Below are 22,352 nucleotides of genomic sequence, written 5' to 3' on the forward strand. Positions count from 1 at the left end.
TGGGCTGGTGGAGGGGCTCAGGTGAAGGCCCTGAGTTCAAGCCCTAGTACTGCAAAAATAAATATATAAATAAATAATCTGTAGGCATGTAGAATTGAACAACACAATATACCAACCACTGGACTTAATTGACATTTATGGAAAACTTTTGCCAATTATATCAGAATATTCTTTTCAAGTGCATATGGAAATTTACCAAGAAAGATGACATCCTGAGCAATAAAACAAATCTGAATACATTTTAAAAATTCAAGTTATAAAACATATGTGTGGGGGGGGATAAGTGAGGGAGTGGGGGAAGGGGGGAGAAATAACCCAAACATTGTATGCACATATGAATAAAATAAAAATTAAAAAAAATAAAGTGCCTAATTTCACCATTATAAAAAAAATAAAATAATAAAATAAAACATGCGCTCTGAGATAACAGTAAGTTAGAAATCAGTAGCAGAAAGATGTTTAGAAAATCTCCAAAATGCATAGAAATTAAATTAGGCCCTTCTAAATAACTTAAAATCAAAGATGCAATAAAAGGGAAATTAGGAAATATTTTAAACTGAATGAGAACGAGAACATAGCATGTCAAATTTTTATACAATGCTGCTAAAACTATATTTGGAGGGAAACTGATGTACTAAATTCTATAGTAAATAAGAAAAGTAGTCTCAAATCAGTGACTTCATCTTAAACCTTAAGAAACTAGAAAATGGAGAACAAATGAAACAAAATCGGAAGAAAGGAAACAACAGAGATCAAGTAGAAATCAGTGAATTTGAAAACAAAGAAGCAATAAAGAATAGCAATAAAATAGTATAAAATTTTCTTAGGTCAATAAAATTAAAAAACCTCTAGCCAAACCAATCAGCAATAAATGAGAAAATAAATTATCAATATCTTAATATCACTGCAGTATCTCCAGATTTTAAAAAATATCAAAGGAATATTGTAATTTTATGGCTATATACTTGAAAACCTAGATAAATATATAAATTCCTTGAAAGACACAAACTGCTAGAACTCTCTCAAGAAGAAATAAACAGCATGAATAGCCCTACATCTATTAAAGGAATTAAAATTTTTGTTTAAACACTTCAAGGAAAGGAAATTTCAGGCTTAGATGCTTTACTGGTGAATGCTACCAAACATTTAAGGAAGAAATAATACCAATTTTATACAAGCTGTTCCAGAAAATTGAAGAGGATGAAATACTTCCTAACTACTTCCTTGAGGCCAGCATTAATCTGATACTAAAATCTGATGAAGACATATAAGGAAAGAAACTACAGACCAGTATGAACAGTGTATAAAAGTTGTAAAAAAAAAAAAAAAACAACCTCACCAAGTCAATTCTACCAACATTTTAAAAGGATAATGACCAAGTGGTCATTTACCCTAGGAATGTAAGTTTGGTTTAACATGTAAAAATTACCATCTGTAAATAAATAAATTATCATCTGTAAATCAATAATATAATTAACTATAATTAGCAAGCCAAAATAAAGAACTATATGATTATCTCAAATGATACAGAAAAAGTCTTTGATAAATTCTAACACCATTTCTGATAAATACTCTCAGCAAACTAGGAATGCAAGAGAACTTCCTCAACCTAATACCAAGCATCTAAAAAAGATATACATGTAACATCCCACACAGTGATGAAGGAGTGGATGTCTTCCCTCTAAGATCAAAAATAATACAAGGATGTCTGCTCTTATCACCTCTATTCAACATCATGCTGATGGTTCTAGCCAGAGCAAGAAGGCAAGAAAAGGAAACACAAGAAATCCAGATTGTGAAGGAAAAAAAGTAAAATTGTCTTTATTCAAAGATAACATGGTCATCTATGCTAAAACCCAACAGATTCTATTTATAAAAACCTAGTGGAACTAAAAAGGACGTTTAGTAAGGTTTCAAGATACAAGGTCAATATACAAAAGTCAACGGTACTTCCATTTACTAGCAATGGATAAGCAGACATTGAAATAAAAATGCAATTTATAATAGCATCACAACAATGAAGTATTTAGATAGAAATCTGACAAAAGATGTGCAAGAGCCATACATTAAAAACTACAAAACATTTCTGAGATAAATTAAGGAAGAGCTAAATAAATGGAAAAATATACTTCATTCCTTGGTCAGAAGACAGTGAAGATGTCAACTTCTCCCAAACTAACCTAGAGATGAAACTTCATCCCAAACAGCTAGCAGGAATTTTGAAGAAATTGATAAGCTGATTCTGAAATTCATATGGAAATGTAAGTGACCTCAAAGAGTCAAAGCATCTTTGAAAAATAATGAAGTTGTAGAGCTAACAGCCTGCCTTCAAGACCCATAGTAAAATGAGAAATTTCAACAGTGTGCCATTGGTATAATGTCAGGAAAATAGATCACTGGAGTATTTGAATTTAAAAACAACAGACAATGCATTGGCAACTGATTCTCCAGAAAAGTGCAAAGGCAATTTAGTGGAGAACCAGTAGTCTTTTCAATAAATGGTGGTGGAATAATTGGACACTCACATGCAAGAAAAAAAAAATTTGATTAACAAATCATATGACAAAATGGACTATAAAATGCATCACAGGAGAAATGTAAAATGTAAAAACTTCTACGTTTAGAAGAAAAGATGGGAGAAATATCAGTGAATGTGAGTAGACAAAAACCTTCAATATGATGCGAAAACCAAGCTCTCTAGAATAAAAACAACAGGGCGGGCACCAGTGGCTCATGCCTATAATCCTACCACTCAGGAAACAGAGATCAGAAGGATTGCAGTTCAAAGCCAGCCTGGGCAAATAGTTCGTGAGACCCTATCTTGAAAATCCTACCACAAAAAAAATATTGGGCTGGTGGAATGGCTCAAGGTGAAGGCCCTGAGTTCAAGCCCCAGTAATGCAAAAACAAAAACCAAAAAACAGGAATTTTACTTCATCAAAACTAAGAGTACTATTCATTGAATGAACTTATAAGTCACCATTTGGGAAAAAAATAATTATGAATTATATATCTGACAGAGAGCTTAATCCAGAATGTATAAGGACTTTCAAAATATTATAACAAAAATAAAATCCAATTTATTAAATCATAGCAGCAAGGAGGTTGGCAGATCATGTACTATGTAGTCAGTTACCGTAGGGACTTTGGCTTTCACTCTGAATTAAATGGGGAATCTTTGGATCATTTTTGAGCATGAAAAGTACACAATCTGACTTGTGTTTTCACAGGATCCGTGCACCACTCTGAAACTAGATAATAACAAGATAAGTCAAAGTAGGGAGACCAGTTAGTATCTGTGCACATGGAGACCAGTTAGAAGACTATTGTAATAATTCAGGCAAGAGTTGAAGGTGGCTTGAACTTGGTGAAAGCAATGGAGATAGGTATAAGTGGTTGGATTCTGGATATTCTGAGCATATAACCAACGAGTTTTGCTGATAAATTAATTGTACACAGGAATAGAGAAAGCCGAAGAAGGAGCCAAAGATGACTGCCAGTTGATCTGAGCAAATGGAAGGATGAAATTGGTATTCACTAGATCAAGAAAGCTGTCAGGGAAGGACTGGGAGAGAATAACACAACGTCATGCAGTTGGAAATGACTTAGGCTTCCAAGTACAGTTCTTTTCTAAGAGCTGGAACATATAATCACATGTGTGAATGTATTCATACACAAACTTTAAAATACATAGAAAAATTTTGGAAGTATGGTAATGAGACTCTGAAAAGTGGCACTGGGATTTGAGGAAAGAGAATAATACACATGATTTTTTAAAAAATAGTCTTCTGTATCACTGATGCAAGTATGTATATATGCATGCCTATATAACTTTTATGGTTAAAAATTACTTAAAATCTTGTGTGGGTGGTGAAATGAGTCAAATGACCACAAATAAGTGTTACTGTGAAATCCCACAATGGACAGGGGCTCACAATGTCCTTTCAAGCTCTGATGCTGATTGCTTTAACGAGGAGTTAACTGTTAATTCTTACCCTCACTTCCTCCCACAGACTTCTTTGAAATTTGGAGTGTGTGAACAGCCTCTCTAATTCACTTGCCTCATCTTGAAAACAGTACCGAGATCTCTCAGTTGCTTACCTCCCTCACAGGAAGTTTGAGGTTGGATGAGATAAAAGTGATCAAATAATTTGAGTTACCGCTAAGACAGGTGCTCATCTAGGTAGAAAACAGTCCTGTAATATTAAGCGATGCAATGAAAAGAAGCTGTTTTTTGTCTTTTGATCACACAGGCATTTTGATACTCTTGAACTGTTACTCCTCATTTAGTCTGCTGTGGAACGAGTGTTTCTCCCCAAACAGTATTAATTTTAGCATTCTTGTTCATGCCTTCTGTCAAACAAGATTTTTGCAGCCTTTGATTTTTATCAAGGTTTGCTTGACTTCAGTGTTCAAAGCATTTAATTCAAAGTTCACTCTACCAGTGGGTGGATTAGTTGAGTAACTGAAATATCAGTGTTAAATGCCATAATAGTTTGTTATAATATTTCTCTCCACAGGAGACATACTTACCAGAGTCATGTACTAATGAACAATGAAGTAACTGTGCAAATAGCAGATAACTTTAAAGTTATTGATAAACACTGATTGGAAAATGAAAGATGACAGCTCCACAAAATTTTGTTCATTCAATTCTTCCTAAATACCCTTCTGTAGCAATTGTTACATATCAGGTAGTGTCCGGGGTGCTAGGGACAGGAAGAAGGGAAGTCTTTTCCCACATGAGGCTTACTTTCTGTTAGAGAATTTTGAATTTTGTGTAACTGTTCTAATGAAGTAGTTGAGATACTACGTGAATTGGAATTTGGAGGTTATTGGTAAAATCAGTTTCTAGAGAGTATGCTATTTTACTATCATTTTGAAAAAAAATCACCTGTAAATTCTACAAAGGCAAGGAGCAAACCTGAAAATAACCACCAATCAGAATCAGAAAGAGCTGTTAGTGGAAAAGGTTGCAAGTTTCAGGAAAAATGAGTTATCTCGATATATGAGAAAACCTTTCTTAGAACTGAAACTTACAGGAAACAGAGCTGAAATTTCTAAAAACAATCTTAAAGAAACTCCTGTTAAATAGAGTCTGTAAATTCATGAATGGGTTGGGAAAGTGGCTTTTGCCTGTGGAAGGGGTTGGAGTAGATTACCTTTGAGATTCCTTCCTCCTCTAAGAAGCTGATAATAACTACAGCAATTATGAAATTATATTTTCTCTAGAGAAAGATTTCTCAACAACCAAATACACCCAAGATGCTAATATTCTATTTATATTTTATAATTACTTAAAAATGATCTCAAACAAGAGTTGAGTAAGGAAAACAAAGAGTTCTTTTGGATTACTAAACAGAAAATAAAAGTATAGTTTTTATTATTCTTTTGCCTGAAGATCAATTAGAAATCTTAGATCAATTAAAAACATCTGTTCAATTCAATAGGAAACCATTAATTGGTAAGTGGTCCCTCCAGGGACCCTGCCCCTATCTCCATCCCCTAAGCTCCCCAAAAATCTCACTAAAATCATCCCCATTGCTTTTGCTCTCTGGTCTAATTTGCCACCCACATTTCTGATGTCAGCACCAAGTTCAGATGACTCTAGTCTTCTCTTATGATAGTTTGACTTGTCACTTCTTGCTTGTATAGTTTATCAAACATAAGACCTCTCCAGTTAAAAAACTTGGCAGCCTCTCTCCAAGTTGACAGGGACCTAAGCAGTGAGTCACTCCTAAGGTAATGAGCACTTGATTGTGTCAGTTTCTCAGTTTTGATTCTTAGTGTGGTTCTTTTAGGGTGTTTTTTTTATTATTATTATTATTTTTTGGCAGGACTAGGGTTTGAACTCAGTACTTTGTATTTTCAAGTTAGACATTCTACTTCTTGAACCACACCTCCAGTCCTTTTTGCTCTGGTTATTTTTGAAATAAAGTTTTACTTTTTGCCCGGGCTGATCTGGACTGTGATTCTCTTGTTTTATGCTTCCTGCTATTGCTGGAATGACAGGCACATGCTACCATGCCCAGCTATTGGTTGTGATGGGATCTTGTGAACTTTTTGCCTGGGCTAGCCTCGAATCAAGATCCTCCTGATGCACAATTTAAGGAAACATATTTTCTCCATGATTCATGGTTCTAGGAATAAGCTGAGGGTTGATTAGTTAGGGAATATAGCCTTTGGGAGACTCTAAGCACTGAAGAACTTGGTTCCCTCCCCCCTGCCACTATATAATTAAAAATAATACAATACCAACTCAGAAAATATAAATCGTATACATATGCTATACACATGAAGATAGTGGATTTTTTTGGTGCTGGGGATTAAATCCAGTGTCTATGCAGGTTAAGCAAGTGCTCTATCACTTGAACAATGTCCCCAACCCTTTTGTTTGTTTTTTAGGTAGGGTCTCACTTTTTGCCCCAGGCTTATTTTGAACTGGCATGCTCCTGCCTTTTGTTTCCTGAGTGCCTGGGATTTCAGGGTGTATCACCATGCTCATCATGAAGACAGCTTTTTTCCTATTGAAAAATCTGTTCTCTTGTGTTTTTATTGAATTGAACATTATTTAGTTTTGCCTACTGAGTAATCCAATCAAAATTGTCAAAATAGAAGGCTCTAGAAGGCCAGTTCACTGCAACAAGGAAGAAGTGGAACTAGTCTAAAGCTTGTCAGCTTTTAAATTGAATAACTAGCAGTACTTCATTGAGATTAATCAAGCGATACATTAAACAAGCAGTTTTCAAACTGTTCTTGGAAACTGCAAGTCCTACAGAGCAGCTTCATGGAGCACTGGGGAATGGGATGGCAAAGCATCAGAGAGAGGCTATGCACCACCTTGCTCCTCTGCAGCAGTTCTATCCCTGTCTTATGTAGTAAAGGTCTAGGTAAGATTTTGTTTGGAAATGTAGTTCTGTGTCTAAAACAAAAGTACATTGTGAAATTGTCATTTTACTTTAGTTACTGGTTACGAAAACATTGTTTCTACTGAGATTGGAACTGAACCAGGGGAAGGGAGAGAAGAGAGGAAGAGGAGAGAGAAGGTAAGTATCTGTTTATGACCTACTCTAAAGAGTCACATGGTATTACTTTCACCATACTGTATTAGAAGAGAATCACTAAATCTAGCCCATATCCAAGGAAAGGGGAATTGGGCTCCATATTTGAAAGAAGAGTGTCAAAGAATTTGTGGATGTATTTTAAACCATCACACTGTTCCTGCCCCTTTGCTCACTGTTTCTTCTGCTCAGAATACCATTTCCTGAATCACCACCCCCCAAATCTACATGCCATTCAAGACCCAGTTCAAATGCTACTTCCTCCAAAAAACCCTACCTCTTAAGAACTTTCCTTTCTGTATATTCCCATAATATTTTCTACATTTTAAACTACATCAGTTGCTTTTCATCTTAGATGGTATTTATGTATTCCAAGGCAAGGTTTATCAACAATGGCGCTACTGACATTTTGAGCTGAACAGTTCTTTGTCGTGGGGACCTGTCTTGTGCACTGCAGCATCCTTGGTCTCTTTCCACTAGAGGTAAACTGCATGGCCAAAAATGTCTGCAGACATTTTTCAGATGTTCTGCATGGGTAAAAATCATTCCTAGTTGAGACCCATAGACAAATTAAGTTCTGTGATTAACTTTGTATCACCAAACTCATTACTCTGAAAGACTATTGTGAGAAGCTAGGAGAGTAACACATTTTATTCTTTCAATCTTATGCTGCTGAGGACCCCCAAGTTTTCCTACCTATCCTTCAATAGGCATTCTACAATCCTCTGAACGATTCTGTCAGCCTTTCAACAAGTTATTCCACTTTCCCCACCCCCTTCTCTTTGGGTTAAGTTGGCTTCTGTTGCTTTTTTACTTAAAGAAATGTAATTAATGAAGACTAACCCATACTTCAAGGCCTGGCTCAAATACCTCTTCTTCCAGTTCTCCCAGATGTTATTGGAATTTATCTTTTCTTCATATTTCTATTAACACTTTCCACAGCTTGGCAGAAGAGTCAGGTTTCCATATACCCAAATATTCTCATGACCCAGGGCCAGGTATCATCATGCCTATAATAGTACAGGCTGGATCTGACTATGAAAGGGATTTTTATTTGGAACTTTAATGCAAAGAAATATACCAAGTGATCACACTGCTAGAGAAAAAGAGTAGTCAGGCAGAACTTGACTTTAGTGTTTTTGTTCTTTCACATTTACTATAAGCTGCTAGTACATTGAGGAGAATGAAAGCAGTTTGGATATTGACTGATAAGGTAGAAATCCTTAGACTGCTCCACTATAAAATGAGGATTGTTATAACCCTACCCCGTGGGGTTAAAACACAAAACAGATAAACTTAGAGCTGCTCCAGTTCAATCAGGAGAGACCCAGAAGCTCACTTGCTTGACCTTATCCCAAGAGCATCAACTCAGAAGCCCCTGGCTCTCTCTATCAGGGAGAGACAAACATCAACAGTCCTGCCAGATGTTTTACTGATAAGGAAGTTAAACAGGGGAATAAATAGTTTACCCAAGGGAACATGGCTAGTTAATGGCAACCAGGAACTAGAATCCAATCTCCTTAATTCAAAAGCTGAGTACTTCACTAACTCTGCAACAATGTCAACTATTCCAATAACCTGACTTTATTTCCCTGTACTTGAATTTAAGGTCCTATATGTGGTTTAACATATCACCAAACTGGCATTAGTCATGCCAACTCGTTCTACCTGTCTTAATTCTAGCCTTAAATATGTTCCTTCCATGTCTGCCAGTCAACTGCTTTACCAATTGCTCTTTCTACAACTTTCATGTCCACTAATCTACCTGTGAATACTGCAGAATTAAACCCCGCCAGGAACTCATTGGATGAGTTGTATCCTACTTCATGCTTTAGCTCTCCAAGATTTGAAGAGTTCTATTGGAACTAGTCCTCACACCATTTTAAGATATTTACACTATATAATTTTGCACTACTTAACTCATTGTTTTAAAAGTAAAAAGATATAAGACCTTTTGTATTTACTTGAAAAAACTCTTGGTAAAAGTTCTCATATCCTATACTTATATCTCATAGCACTTAAAATTAGATGCTTAATTTTATATTGCCCCTTTTTTATATTGTCCACATTGTTTTATGTATTCTTTAATCTTTACAACTTGTTCTCTAATGGTAGAGACTGTCTTAAATATCTGTACCCAGATAGATTTATGCTAAATATTATGAAACCATTATCTTCCAGTTCTCCTGGTCATAGGCAGGTCAAGCAGTAATTCATCTCAGTATCATCTACTATGCTTAGTCGCTTTCACTAGAGTGTGGGATTCTTAAGAAGTTTCATGTCCAGATAGTACCTAATATAGGGTTTGAGACAGAATGCACAATAAGTGTTTGGATAAATTTTTACGTATTTCCTAAAATTTTATTCACTATGAGCCCAAACACATTCACATTGAACAAAAAAAAGTAAAAAAAAAAAGTGGGAGAGAAGTTACAAGTGACTTTTAAGTCACTGTGGGCTTGCATATATATAAATCAGTTATACCCTCTTGGCCCTTTTTATACAATTTTTAAACACTATTTGCCATGTTATAGAAACAACTGATAACTTCAGTACCAGGCATTGAGCTATGTGTTGCATGCATTATCTTCTTTAATAATGACAATTCTACCAGATTAAGTACTATTTTTACCCTAAAGATTAAAAAAAAAAAGCAGATAAGATTTTAAAAAGAAAACAAAAAACCCTATCCATTCCTAAATCATACAGCCAGGCCATGGCAGAACTTGAATTTAACCCAGCACAATTAAATAAAAATAAATTATATTAAAATTGTTTGCATATTAAAAAGGAATTATCCCCTTAACCTCAAATATTAAAATGCATGTGTATATGTAAAATATAAAACTAGAGATATGTACATACATGTTCATACAATTATTCACCTTCTTAACTTCCTTTTATTACAAGTTCCCTCTTGTATGTGACCTCCCCTTAGCATGATCTATTTTTCATAATACTGCTGTATTTGTATCAGGTTTATATTCTACATATGAGAGAAAATATGCAGCTTTTGGCCTTCTGAAACTGGCTAACTTCACTTGAGACGATGTCCTCCAGTTTCATCCATTTATCTGCAAATGACAAAATTTCATTCTTCCTTGTAGCTAAATAAAATTCCATCATATATAAATACATTTTCTTAATTTATCAGTAGTAGGGCAGCTTGGCTGTTTCCATAGCTACTGTTAATAATGCTGCAATAAACATGGGTGTGCAGGTACCTTTATTGTAACCTGACTTACATTCCTTCGGGTATATCCCTCAAAGTGGAATTGCTAGATCATATGGCAGTTCTATTTTTAGTTTTTTGAGGAGCCTTCATACTGTCTCCTACAGTGGTTGCAATAATTTACATTCCCACCAGTAGTGTATGAGGGTTCCTTTTTCTCCACATCCTCACCAACATTTATTTTTGCTTGTGCACTTGATGGTAGCCATTCTAACAGGAGTAAGGTGGAATTTTAACGTGGTTTTGATTTGCATTTCTTTTATGGCCAGGGATGTTGAGCATTTTCTTCATGTGTTTTTTAACCATTTGGACTTCTTCCTTTGAAAAGCTCTGTTCAGTTCATTTGCCCGTTTCTTAATTGGGTCATTGATTTTTTGGGGGAGTTTACATTTTTCCCCTCCCTGTATATTCTGGTCGTTAATCCCTTGTGAGATGCATAACTGGCAAAGATTTTTTTTTCCATTCTGTGGGCAGTCCCTTCAATTTACAGACTGTTCCTTTTGTTGTGCAGAAGCTTTTTAATTTCATGTAGTCCCATTTGCCCATCCTTCTCTTAGTAGCTAGGCCACTTAAGTTGTATGGAGGAAGTCAGTGCCTATAAATTCCAATGTATTCCCTGCTCTTTCCTGCACTAGTTTCAAAGTTTCAGTTCTTTTTATTAAGATCCTTGATCCACTTTGAATTGATATTTGTACAGAGTGAAAGTCATGGATCTATTTTCAGTTTTCTGCTTGCATATATCCAGTTTTCCCAGCAACATTTGTTGAAGAGACTGTCTTCTCCATCTTATGTTTTTGGTTCCTTTGTCAATAATCAGGTGGGTGTAGCTGCATGGATTCATGTCTGGGTCTTCTATTCTATTACACTGGTCTTACTATCTGTTTTTGTGCCAGTACCTTGCTGTTGTTATTACTATGCCTCTGTGGTATAATTTGAAGTCAGGTATTATGATACCTTCAGCTTTGCTCTTTTTGCTCAGTATTGCCATGGCTATTCATGGTCTTTTGTGCTTCCAGATGAAATTTAGGGATGATTTTTCAATCTGTGATGAATGTCATTGGAATTTTGCATTGAACATGTAGATTGCTTTTAACATGTAGATATTTTTAATATAGCCATTTTCACAATATTGGTTTTACCAGTCCATGAGCATGGGATATCTATCTATCTTCTGTAGTCTTCTTGGATTTCTTTCTTTGATGGTTTATAGTTTACCTTGTAGAGGTCTTTCACATCCTTTGTTTATTCCTGAGTATTTTTTTTGAGGCTATTTTAAATGGAATTATTTTCCTGTATTCTTTCTCAGTCTGTTTATTATTGGTGTATAGAAAGGCTACTGATTTTTGTAAATTGATTGTGTATCCTGCTACTTTGGTGAAGCTGTTTATGGTGTCTAGGAATTTTTTGGTGGAGTTTTCAGGTCTTCTAGGTATAAGATCATGTCATCTGCAAATAGGGATAGTTTAACTACTTCCTATCTAATTTGTATTCCTTTTATTTCTTCTTCCTGTCTTATTGCTCTGGCTAGGAATTCCAAGACTATGTTGATACCCTTGTTGTATTCCTGACTTTAGGGGAAATTTCCCCATTAAGTATGATGTTGACCATAGGCTTGTCATATATAGCCTTTAATATGTTGAGGTACAATCCTTCTACTCCTAGTTTCATCATAGCTTTTTATTATGAAAGGATGTTGATTTTTTGTTTAAGGCTTCTTCTGCATCTATTGAGATAATCATGTGGTTTTTGTGTTTGCTTCTGATAATATGCTGTATTACATTTAATGATTTGCACATGTTGAACCATCCCTGCATACCTGGGATGAAACAGATTTGATCATGATGTATGATCTTTCTGATGTGCTGGTGAATTCATTTTGCCAATATTTTATTGAGGACTTTGGCATCTATATTCATTAAAGAGATTGGCCTGTAATTCTCTTTTTTTGTTGTACCCTTGTCTGGTTTTGGGATGAGTATAATACTGGCTTCATAGAATGAGTTTGGCAGGGTTCGTTCCCTGTTTATTTCATGGGAAAGTTTGAGGAGGGCTGGTGTGTGTTAGTTCTTCTTTAAAGGTCTGGTAGAATTCAGCAGTGAATCCATCAAGTCCTTGACTTTTCTTTTTTGGGAAACTCTTTATTGCTGCTTCAATTTCATAGCCTGTTAAAAATCTGCTTAAGTGATTAATATCCTCTTGGTTCAATTTTGGATGGCCATGTCTAGAAATTTGTCCATTTCTTCTAGATTTTCCAATTTATTTACAGTTTTCAAAGTAGTCTTTAATGAGTCCCTGGATTTCCTTGGTGTTTGTTATCTCCCCCTTTTCATGTCTAACTTTGTTAATTTGGATTTTTTTCCCTCCTCATTTTAGTCAGATTTGCCAGGGGTTTGTAAATCTTATCTTTTCAAAGAATCAGCTTTTTGTTTAGTTGACTCTTTGTATGGCTTTTTTGGTCTCTATTTCATTGATTTCAGCCTTATTTTTATTATTTCTCTCCTGCTAGTTTTGTGTTTAGCTTCTTGTTTTTCTAGGAGTTTGAGATGTAGCATTAAGTTGTTTGAGGTCTGTGTTTTTAATATATGCACTCATGGCTATAAACTTTCTTTCAGTGCTTGAAATACCACACTCCATGCCCTTCTTGCTTTTAAGGTTTCTGTTGAGAAATCTGCTTTATGTGTTATTTGATTTTTCTTACAGCTTTCAATATTCTTTCTTTGTTCTTTGTTTTAACTATAATATGCTGTGGAGAGGTTCTATTTTAGTCATGTCTGTTTGGTGCCCTGGAGGCTTCCTATACTTGGATAGGTATCTCTTGAGGTTTGGGAAATTTTCTGCCATCATTTTGTTGAATGTATTACCTATATATTTGGCTTGTACCTCTTCTTCAATGCGCATGATTTGTAGGTTTGGTCTTTTGATGGAGTTGCAGAGTTTCTGCATATTCCTTTCATAGCTTTTGTCTAAAAATTCTTGTTTTGGCTTTAATATCTATTTTGTCTTCAAGCCCTAAAATTCTTCCACTTGTTCCAGGCTGTTGAAGTGACTTTCAACTGTATTTTTTACTTGATTTAAGGAACTTTTTATTTCCAGGATTTCTTTTTGATTGTTTTCTCTGAGACTTTCTATATCTTTGTAAAACTTCTTTTTCATATCTTGTGCTGTCTCCATTTCATTTATCTCTTTTTAAAAATTTATCTCCTTAATTTTGGAATTTGTTGAAATCCTCATCACTTAGTTTTTTCTGTCTTTTTTGAGTTTTTTATTCCTGTTCTCTTGGGATTCTTTGTTTTTCTATGTCCTCTTTAAACTCATTGAACATTCTTATTATCATTCTTCTGATGTCAGCAACTGAGGATTCCTCCCCTTCACTTTCCACCAAATCCACTATTATATTATTGTTAGTCTGCTATTGTTAGTCTTTTGAGGAGTTATATTCCCTTGCCTTCTTTTTCTCCCTATGTTTCTATTTTGTGCTTTGCTCATGTGTTGATTAGTTGGGGGTTTTAATCACCTGTTATCTTTCCCTTGACTTAATTTCTGTGCTCTGAGTAGCTTAGTAGTTAGGTAGGTTGTTGTAATATTTCTGTTCCCTGACCTGGAGATATAACTTAGCAATAAAAAATTCAATGCTAAACCAGTTATTTACATAGATACTTAGGTAATTTTGATGCTAGAAGAGGAGATGGGGGTTAGGGCAAGGGGAAGAAGAAGTATGAGATGTGCGGGCTACAGGGAAATAAGGCCCTAATGTGTGTAAAGGTATAGTTCAGTTGTTGTGGAGGAGGGTGCTATTGTCAGGGATTGCAGAGGGATAGGAAGGGTGGGGGGTAACGTGTAAAGTTGGTACAACAGACTATTTAGTGAGTGGTGAGTTTGAAGGAGGTAGGGACAGTGGGGAGAGAAGAGGACGATAAGAAGAAAGGAAGAGAGGAAAGAAGCAAAGAGAAGAAAAAAATGGAGGGAGAAAGGAAAGTAGAATAAGAGAGAACTAACCAAATTGATAGTTGGAAAGAATGGAAGAGGGAGATAGGTAACAACAAATTAAAATTAATTAAAAAAATAAAAAAATTAGAAAAAATAAAAATACTAAATAGGAAAATATACATATGTGTTTATTGTCCTAATTTCTTCCTTGTTATGGAAAGGAATGGATTTCTTTTCAGTTCAATGGATGTTCTGGGCTCTTTTCCTCTGACATTTGATAGAGGTTTTCTCTGTCTCTGTCCTTTCTTAAGGTTGGTATGCTGGCTGAGTGGCAATTGGTGTTGCTCCTCCCTACCAGGCAGCTTTGGTGGTTGGGCGGTGTGGGGGGAAGACTCAGCTCAAGGTGTTTTGAGTCTAGGCTTTCCTTGGTGGGATGGGCTGTCTGGTGTAGGCAGGTTCTCTGAAGTGGTCCTGGGAGCTGATATGTGAGCTGTTGCCAGCTCCTGTCTGCAGGGAAGCCTGGGAGTTAAAATTCAGCTTTTTGGTCCACTGCTTTTCTTTTGGAAGTCTGTCAGCTTCAGCTCACTACCAGTTTCTCTAAGGTGGAGGTGGTGGTATTTTGTTTTCACAGACTGCAGCTGGGCCACACCCTCCACACAGGCTGGATCAGCTCAGCATTCTACACCACCCCCAGGCAGAGGTGATGTATTCCCTCTCTTTATTTGGCCATCACTTTTTATTTGGGGGAGGGGAGGTGCAATCTGCCTACCAGCTGTGCTGAACTATGTGGTTCCCTCCAGAGTAGATGATGCGATGTACTCACCTAGTGGGGTTGAAGTTACACTCAGTGTAATCAGGAAGGCTCAGGCAGGCAGGAGTTCGAGGTTCTGTGTCCCAAATTATGGGGGGTCAAGGATATTCCAGCTGCTTGCAGAACTTGTTCTACAGTTCTCCGTATTGCACTTTTGCAAGCCAAGAGAAGAGAAACCAAAAAAAGGAAAAGGAAAAATGGCTCTCCAGACAGGAGCCCATTGCAGCAGTCTGCAGCATCCAGCGTCTAGGGGTGTTACCTGCTACAAAAAGCCAACTTTCAGAGACAGTCCTATACTTCATGTGCATCCTGTGTATTGGCAGTGTCTATTTGGAAAAGAAAAAAAAAAAAAGCCAAGCCACCTGATACTTGCTACCACAAATCTGAAGTCTTTTTCTGAAATTGTGGCACGCGGGGTCCTTCGGCTATCTGCCATCTTGGAAAAAACCAAGGGGCTAATTCTTAGTACATTTCTCCTTTTAATTTAAAATTGTAAACATCCTCTAACTAGGCTAAAATACTTATTTATTAAGATAGATAAGTTCAACAAAAATTTATCTGATCACACAAGCAAAAAGTTTATTTTCCTTTGAGGGCGTAAACATAAAAATATTTTGATACAAGGTAGAAAATTCTCCATTTTCAACAAAATTTTGGCACAATGAAACATGCTTGTGACATAGCAAAATTATGAATATCCAGGATCTCTGCAATCTACCGCTCTTTTAGTAGTTATTACATTAAGAGATTACCATATCTCTCAAAAGCAAACTGCTACAACTGGAAACCCAGTTTTCAGTAAAATTTGATCCTGTTTAATTAACAAATACACCAGAATTGGTATTTTCTTCTTATATGCAGAGAAAGATGTTTTAAAATTATTTCTGTAATAGCTTATTTTTTTGTTAACTGAACCTTATGGTATTTTGTTTATCTAAGCCTACTGATTAGTAGGCGTCTCTCCTTAGAGAAACAAATTTTTTTTTCTGAAAAGAAATGCCAACTATTTCTAATCATACCACACACTTACAGATAAAATGTCGAAATAATATAATTGATCCAGGATTGTTCACTCTCTTCCCCTCCCCCTCAAGTGCTCCATGGGAATAAATTAAGTACAGAGGGAGGTGAATTAAAATAAGGAGTCTCCTTGTGACTAATGGTGACTGAATACACAAGCTACTTAATTTGTTATCAGACTGACTAAACCTCTCGGGGAAATTCTGAATCACTAAACTAAAAATAAGGTAACATCAATGGATTTTTAAGAAATATTATATATGAATATATGTTAATTATACAAAGGCAATCAGAGTGTTAGTCTTGTAATAACTAGCATCAGCTACCGCATATGCCTTTCTCTGATTAAACCAATTTTACCACACTCTCCAATTCTACAGTCTATCCTAGAGGCAGGACCTAGGAAAAATATTAGAAAATGTCTTCATGAACCAGTTCCTTTAATGTACAGAAGTTTTAATCACATAACTTAGGCTTCCTTACCAAATAGTCTTTGATATTTAAAAATATGTGATACAATTAATATTTTTTATCCAAAAATTTTATACACTTCAATTTTAAAAAATCCTAAACAATGCTAACTGCACAAGATTGCCAGAAAGTATCAACCAAATACATCTTCAAATAAAATCTGATCTTTTAAAAACTCAAAGGTAACATCTTTCCCAGGGTCAACTAGAAAAATGCATAATCCAGAATAAAGAATTTTCATATACCAATTATTAGCAATGAAACAGCTAAACATAAATATCCAAAAATTTTAAAATAGTAATGCACTGAAATGTAAGTGCAAAAAATCAACTTGATCCACATTATAGTTTAGGACTAGACCTATAGTGAAGACAACCATTTAATATAAATGGCCATCAATTAAAGTTTAATTACTGTTCAATAATTCACTCTTTAAAAAACTCAGTTTTGATAAATTCTGACACAAGGATAGGTATTTTTCCTGGAAAAGCAGCTTCTCGTTTGCGATACAACATTCTATCTCTATCTAATATGGTGGTTTCTCATTTGTGGTGACACAGATGATTATATTCAAATGGCATTTTACATAAACTGCACCAAACTGCCCTATAATTTCATTTTGGACTGAATTAATTAACTTCACAGTAGGTGGCTGAGGTGCTGAACATAAGGCCTAAAGAAACAGTTGACTACTTAACCTACCTTACATGAGTTGTCTCTAAATCAAGGCAGCTCCCATTTTTAATAAATAGTACCAAGTAAAATATATTTAAAAGAATCCTAAAGGGTAAAGATAAGGCATTTATAATAAATGGGTTTAGTTTTTCACACATATCCACATCCCTTTAGAAGAACTCTAGACAGTTAAGGAGGATTTAACAAAACTCAGCAAGAGCTGGATGCCTGATACTTTTGACAGACTTTACCTTAGGAAGTGTGCATTTTTAATTAAAAACATGTATTCTGTGTCCCTGAAAGAGGTTAAAATAAAAAAATTTCCACTTTGTAGCAATTGAAAATAACACTACCTTAAATGCAGTTTAAGAAATTTGTATTCTAGAGCTTGAAATGTAAATGTAATTGTCAAAGATATTATTTTCAGATCATCAGAATTATAATATCATAAAATATCTGTTCTTTCCATTGTTTATAATAGTATTAAAGCCTGATAGCTAACTCTTTGTTTCAAGTTTACATTCTTCCTACACCACAAAATGAATTCAAAGGGCAAACAAGGAATGTGGAAAGTCAGCTCATAAAAAGTTGAAACATCTTTCATTTCACATGAAATATTTCTTTGTCATAAACTTCTGGTTTAGGAAATTAGAAAACAAATTAACTACTTGACAATTTTAAACTCAGTATTGTTAGATAATTTTTTAAATTGTGAAGGAAACAAAGAAGGAAGTTGGGGGAGAGGGGAAAGGAAGGGAAGGAGGGAGAAGGAAAAAAAGAAAAAAGCCCAACTTTGTGTATAACTCTCCTTTTTTAGAGGGGTGTGAACTAGTACTTAAAGAACACAGTGGTCAAAGACATGCAGCTGAATACTTCTGGCTGATTTTAAAGGCTTTCTAGCTTATAGTAAAATGGGTTCCCAGAAACAGATGGGGTGGAAGGTGTTCTTGGTCAGATTTCACCTAAATGGCTCTAGGAAGATTTCAGACATTTCAAAGTTCCTCTCTGAGAAAATACAGTTAAGGTAATTTCTCCATGAATTAATTCTCTTTCCTGTATAACTTAAATTCTTCTAGCTACAATTTTTATGAAGAGAAATGACAGAATTTGGAAGTTGTGATACTGGCTTGTAATAAAGGAAGGGGGAAAAAAAAAAAAGAATGCTTAGATGCCAGTGTGGGAAATCATCTTGCCTGCAGCAGCTTCTAAAAAATGTAATGCAGTGACAATCGCTATTGTCATAAATGTTGTCAAAACCAGCAGCAAGGTTTTAAAAAATAAATTCAAACAGAATATTCCTTGCATTTTTAGTCTGTCATTTGCTGAAAAGGCAACCACAACAGAAATTTCTGAGAGCCTTTTAGTTAGAATAAATCAATATACTTTTTAAGTTTTCATACATGTGATTGTCTCTAAATTCCATCAAGCAAGCATGTAGCATTTTCTTCTCACCAAGGGCTAGGTCTCTTCTGATGTCCCTAGTCACAAGAGCCCTTTTGAATCAGTATTCTCTTGGGTTTCAATTCTTGCTAGAGTCCTGGATAAGCACAAAGTAACCTGACAGTTACGTCATGCTCCATAAATGAAATAAAGACACTACTATCTAAAAATAACGAAAGGCTCCATTTAAATTAATGCTTTTTTTGGTCAAGTGTTCATTTTATTTCACAATAATATAGTTCTGATCCAAATAGAGTTTTTAACAGCTTTAAAAAAAGACCTCCAGAGATTACATACAGGGTAGTAATTTAATTCTTGTATTTTTACTTCTTGCAATGGCGTTTAGGGTTCAGTGTGAGTTGAGATTTTTAGCTCTGTTGCTGACATCTTATGGAAACTTTTATTTGGAAATTCTGATTAGATTTTTAAAACTGTTCAGCTCTTGTTTATAAGAACTGTTATAAAAATGGATTTTTTGTTCCTTTAAGATATTCATCCCTTTGCTATTTATTCCTCACTTGATTTCATAATCCTGTTTGGGTCATTCTGATTAGTTGCTATGGAAATTACCTCCTATGGAAATGATTCCAATGTTATTACTGTAAGAATATGATTTTTAATGAATAATACCAATAGCAGACAGCAATCCTTGCTAGAAAAAGGAAACCTAATTAAAATTTTAAAACAGGCTTAATTCTGAAAATTACTACCATGACCATTTTTTCTGATATTTTTAATCTGCCATCTGCTTTTTAAATGAGTGTTAAATAAATTGTAAGGTGTTAATCAGCTACTCACTTCCCCAAATTCCAAAGGTACAATGGAAATGGGCACCACAAACAGAAAAGTGGATGCAGGGAGCATTTCATCTACCATTCCTCTATGCTAATAAATGTTATACTTCACTCATGTCAACAGGATCTCAGGGCACATCAAGGAAACAGCTTTGAATAACATATTACACATTCCCTTTAAAGACAAAGAATCTAATATTCCAAAGTTTATCCCAGGAATTTAAAAGGTCAAGACTATAAATGAGTGAGTTAAACAATAGAAGAGAGCCAGTGAACCATTAGATGAGAATTCCAGAATGCTAAGAAGAAAATTTTCTTGGGTGGATTCTATAATTTGTGGTTTGAATAAAGCCTTTGAAACATTCCATTAGTATTAAAATTCTCACAATGAGAATATGGCTCATATTTAACACATTTTAAATTACTAGACAGTCTCTCCCCAAAAGAAATGTTAATGCTTTCTTCTGCCTAGTGCTTATTCACTGCCTGGTACTAATTTTGGAATAAATTAACCCTTCCAACAATTAGGACATTGTCTAGAAACTGCCTCTTATACTCTGCAGGGAAAATCACTTACATTCTGAAAATCAGAAGTAAAAGCGAAATCCATTTCTTTATTATAAGATGTTTTTCTATACCTAATAGCTTATCAATTATTTATGTAAATTGCTACTGTAGTTACCTATACAATTACGAAACATTACTACATTTATAATGCTTCTGAATTAAGTCTTCCAGTTATAGATTTTGTTAAATGTTTTATACAGTAACGGTTTTCTATACTTGTGCCTGCAACCATGATCTAGGGTCCAAAACGTCTTTGATGGATTTCTGCCTTGGAGCTGGCACTGGCTTAGCTTCAAAATTGGTTTTAGTGTCTGTGTGCTCACCATCAGTTAAACTATTTTTCCTGGCAGGAAGAAGTTTTTGAGGGGCCACGATTGGTTTCTGTAAGTGATGCATTAGGGTTGATAGTCTGGTATCCAAAGGCAAGCCTCGAAACACACTTGTATTTCCCCCGTTGTCCTTCACCAATTGATCTGTATTATACTGTGTTTTTAAGCTGAATGGAGGCTTATCAGAAGGAAGAGGAGCTTGTCTCTTTTTCCTTTTCCCATCACGTGGAGGCTCCTTGGCAGGGGACAACACCTTTTTCTGGATGATCATTTTATGATTACCATCAAAGACAGTAGCCCAAGGAGGTGGTAAGGACTCTTCATCCTGACCAATAAGGAACTGTCCATTTGTCTCTGCAATTTTTTTTTGTATTATGTCAGTTAAACTTTCAGGTTTCACAGGTGAATCAATGCCTGTAACAATTTTAAGAAAAAGTGCATGGGAAAAAATTCAAAAGCTATATGCATTTTACCTCAGTAAGTTATTGTTTTCCAAACTAATATGCTACCTATAATGGCTATCAAAATTTAGAGCATGATAATGAATAAAATGTTTACTTGTGAAAATAACTGTATCGACAGAACCAAAAATAAGGACACCATGCATTGCATTACATACATTATATATACATGCAATACATACATGTGTTTTACAATACACATGTAAAATATATAGTGCACAAATCTATAATAATGCACAAAATACAAAACACATACACACATAAAATGTGTTCCTAAACAAAATGCAGATATATGAGTACTTTTAAAGATTCTATAGACTAAGTATTTATTACATAGTTTTTATTGGATTTTAAACCTTATTTTGGCCTCTAGGAAAACATGATATATATAAACTGGAATGAGGGTAACAGATTAGTATTCTTTCCTATAGAGCAGCCAAATCTCTTAAAACAGAAAAAGTCCCCAAATCAAAAACAGAGAAGGCCCATGAAGCCTTCATAGTACTACTTTGGTGGTAAGGTACTGAGTGAAATTATCCTTAGGTAAAATGTGCATTAAATGAATTACAAGTATATCGAAATGTCTAAACCCAAATGTATCTTTTTTAATCTGATCCTTTAAAATATGTACAAGTCCAGTAACATTTGTGGCATGTGCTTGCTCCCACTTCCACTCACTGAGGCAATCTCACAAGATAAATAAGTACCTTTCAAGTGTGGGAAAATGAAATATCAGTAAGTTAAGAAATTTTAAATTTTCTAAAATATTAGACTTAATTATTTTTGGCTAGAGATGAAAAGCTTCCATTCATTAATATTCACCTATCAACTCTACTTAAAAACAAATTTAATAAAATACAGAAAAAAAGTGAACATGATTTCATTTTAAAATCTGCAAGTTTATAGTTTAGAATTTTCAACAGCTACTCAGCTGATATTTATTTTCAGTGTACCTTTATTCATTTTAAACCTTAAAATTTTCATTTGATCTTGAGCATTCAAACTATGACAAATGTGTATTCATTAGTTTTGTATTAATTCATCTATTAAACATGAGTTCCTTAGTCTATAATCATAGTCTTTTTCCATTCATTTTGATTGTGCCTGAAAATTTAAGCATTTTAATGTTAATAGAATAAGCTGCTTGAGGATGGACAATGTTGTTTTTGTTACCCTGCAGCTTAGAAAAGACAAACCCCACTTACTCATATCATGGTAGACTGAGGTCGCCTCTTTTGTCAAGAACAAAGGTGGTTTCCGTGGTGACATAATCTCAATTTTCATAAGTTCTTCACAACAATGCTTCCATTGGCCTAAGAAAGAAAGAAAAAAGCAGGCTAGTTTAGGCATAAATGTGAAGAGATATGCTTTATTTTCAAGAGACATCAACATATTTTTGCTTTGAAAAATAACAGTGAATTTATAAATAAAGCATTGTCTATTAAGGAAACTTGCACAAAAACCTAGACTACTCATAATTTCAAAGTCAAATTCTGTGCATAAAAGTAATCTATTTAAAAATAGATTAAAGTCCTATGCACAGTGACTATACTATAGATACACT

The 22,352-nt window shown here is 34.8% G+C and overlaps 1 protein-coding gene across 4 annotated transcripts in view; it reads right to left on the reverse strand.

Annotated features, from left to right (window-relative positions):
- Window positions 1-18,822: 18,822 nt before the first annotated feature.
- Window positions 18,823-22,352, reverse strand: part of Rtkn2 (rhotekin 2) — a 64,172-nt gene continuing 60,642 nt past the window's right edge. For all 4 annotated transcript variants that reach the window (XM_074078957.1, XM_074078960.1, XM_074078958.1 and 1 more), the window contains 2 exons: window positions 21,994-22,101; window positions 18,823-20,741 (listed from right to left, as the gene is read on the reverse strand). In XM_074078957.1, the coding sequence (XP_073935058.1) occupies window positions 20,209-20,741; window positions 21,994-22,101 (641 nt within the window). In that variant the 3' untranslated portion in view covers window positions 18,823-20,208. The remainder of the gene's footprint in view (window positions 20,742-21,993; window positions 22,102-22,352) is intronic.

Source organism: Castor canadensis, chromosome 7, assembly GCF_047511655.1.
Source record: "Castor canadensis chromosome 7, mCasCan1.hap1v2, whole genome shotgun sequence".
Taxonomy (NCBI): domain Eukaryota; kingdom Metazoa; phylum Chordata; class Mammalia; order Rodentia; family Castoridae; genus Castor; species Castor canadensis.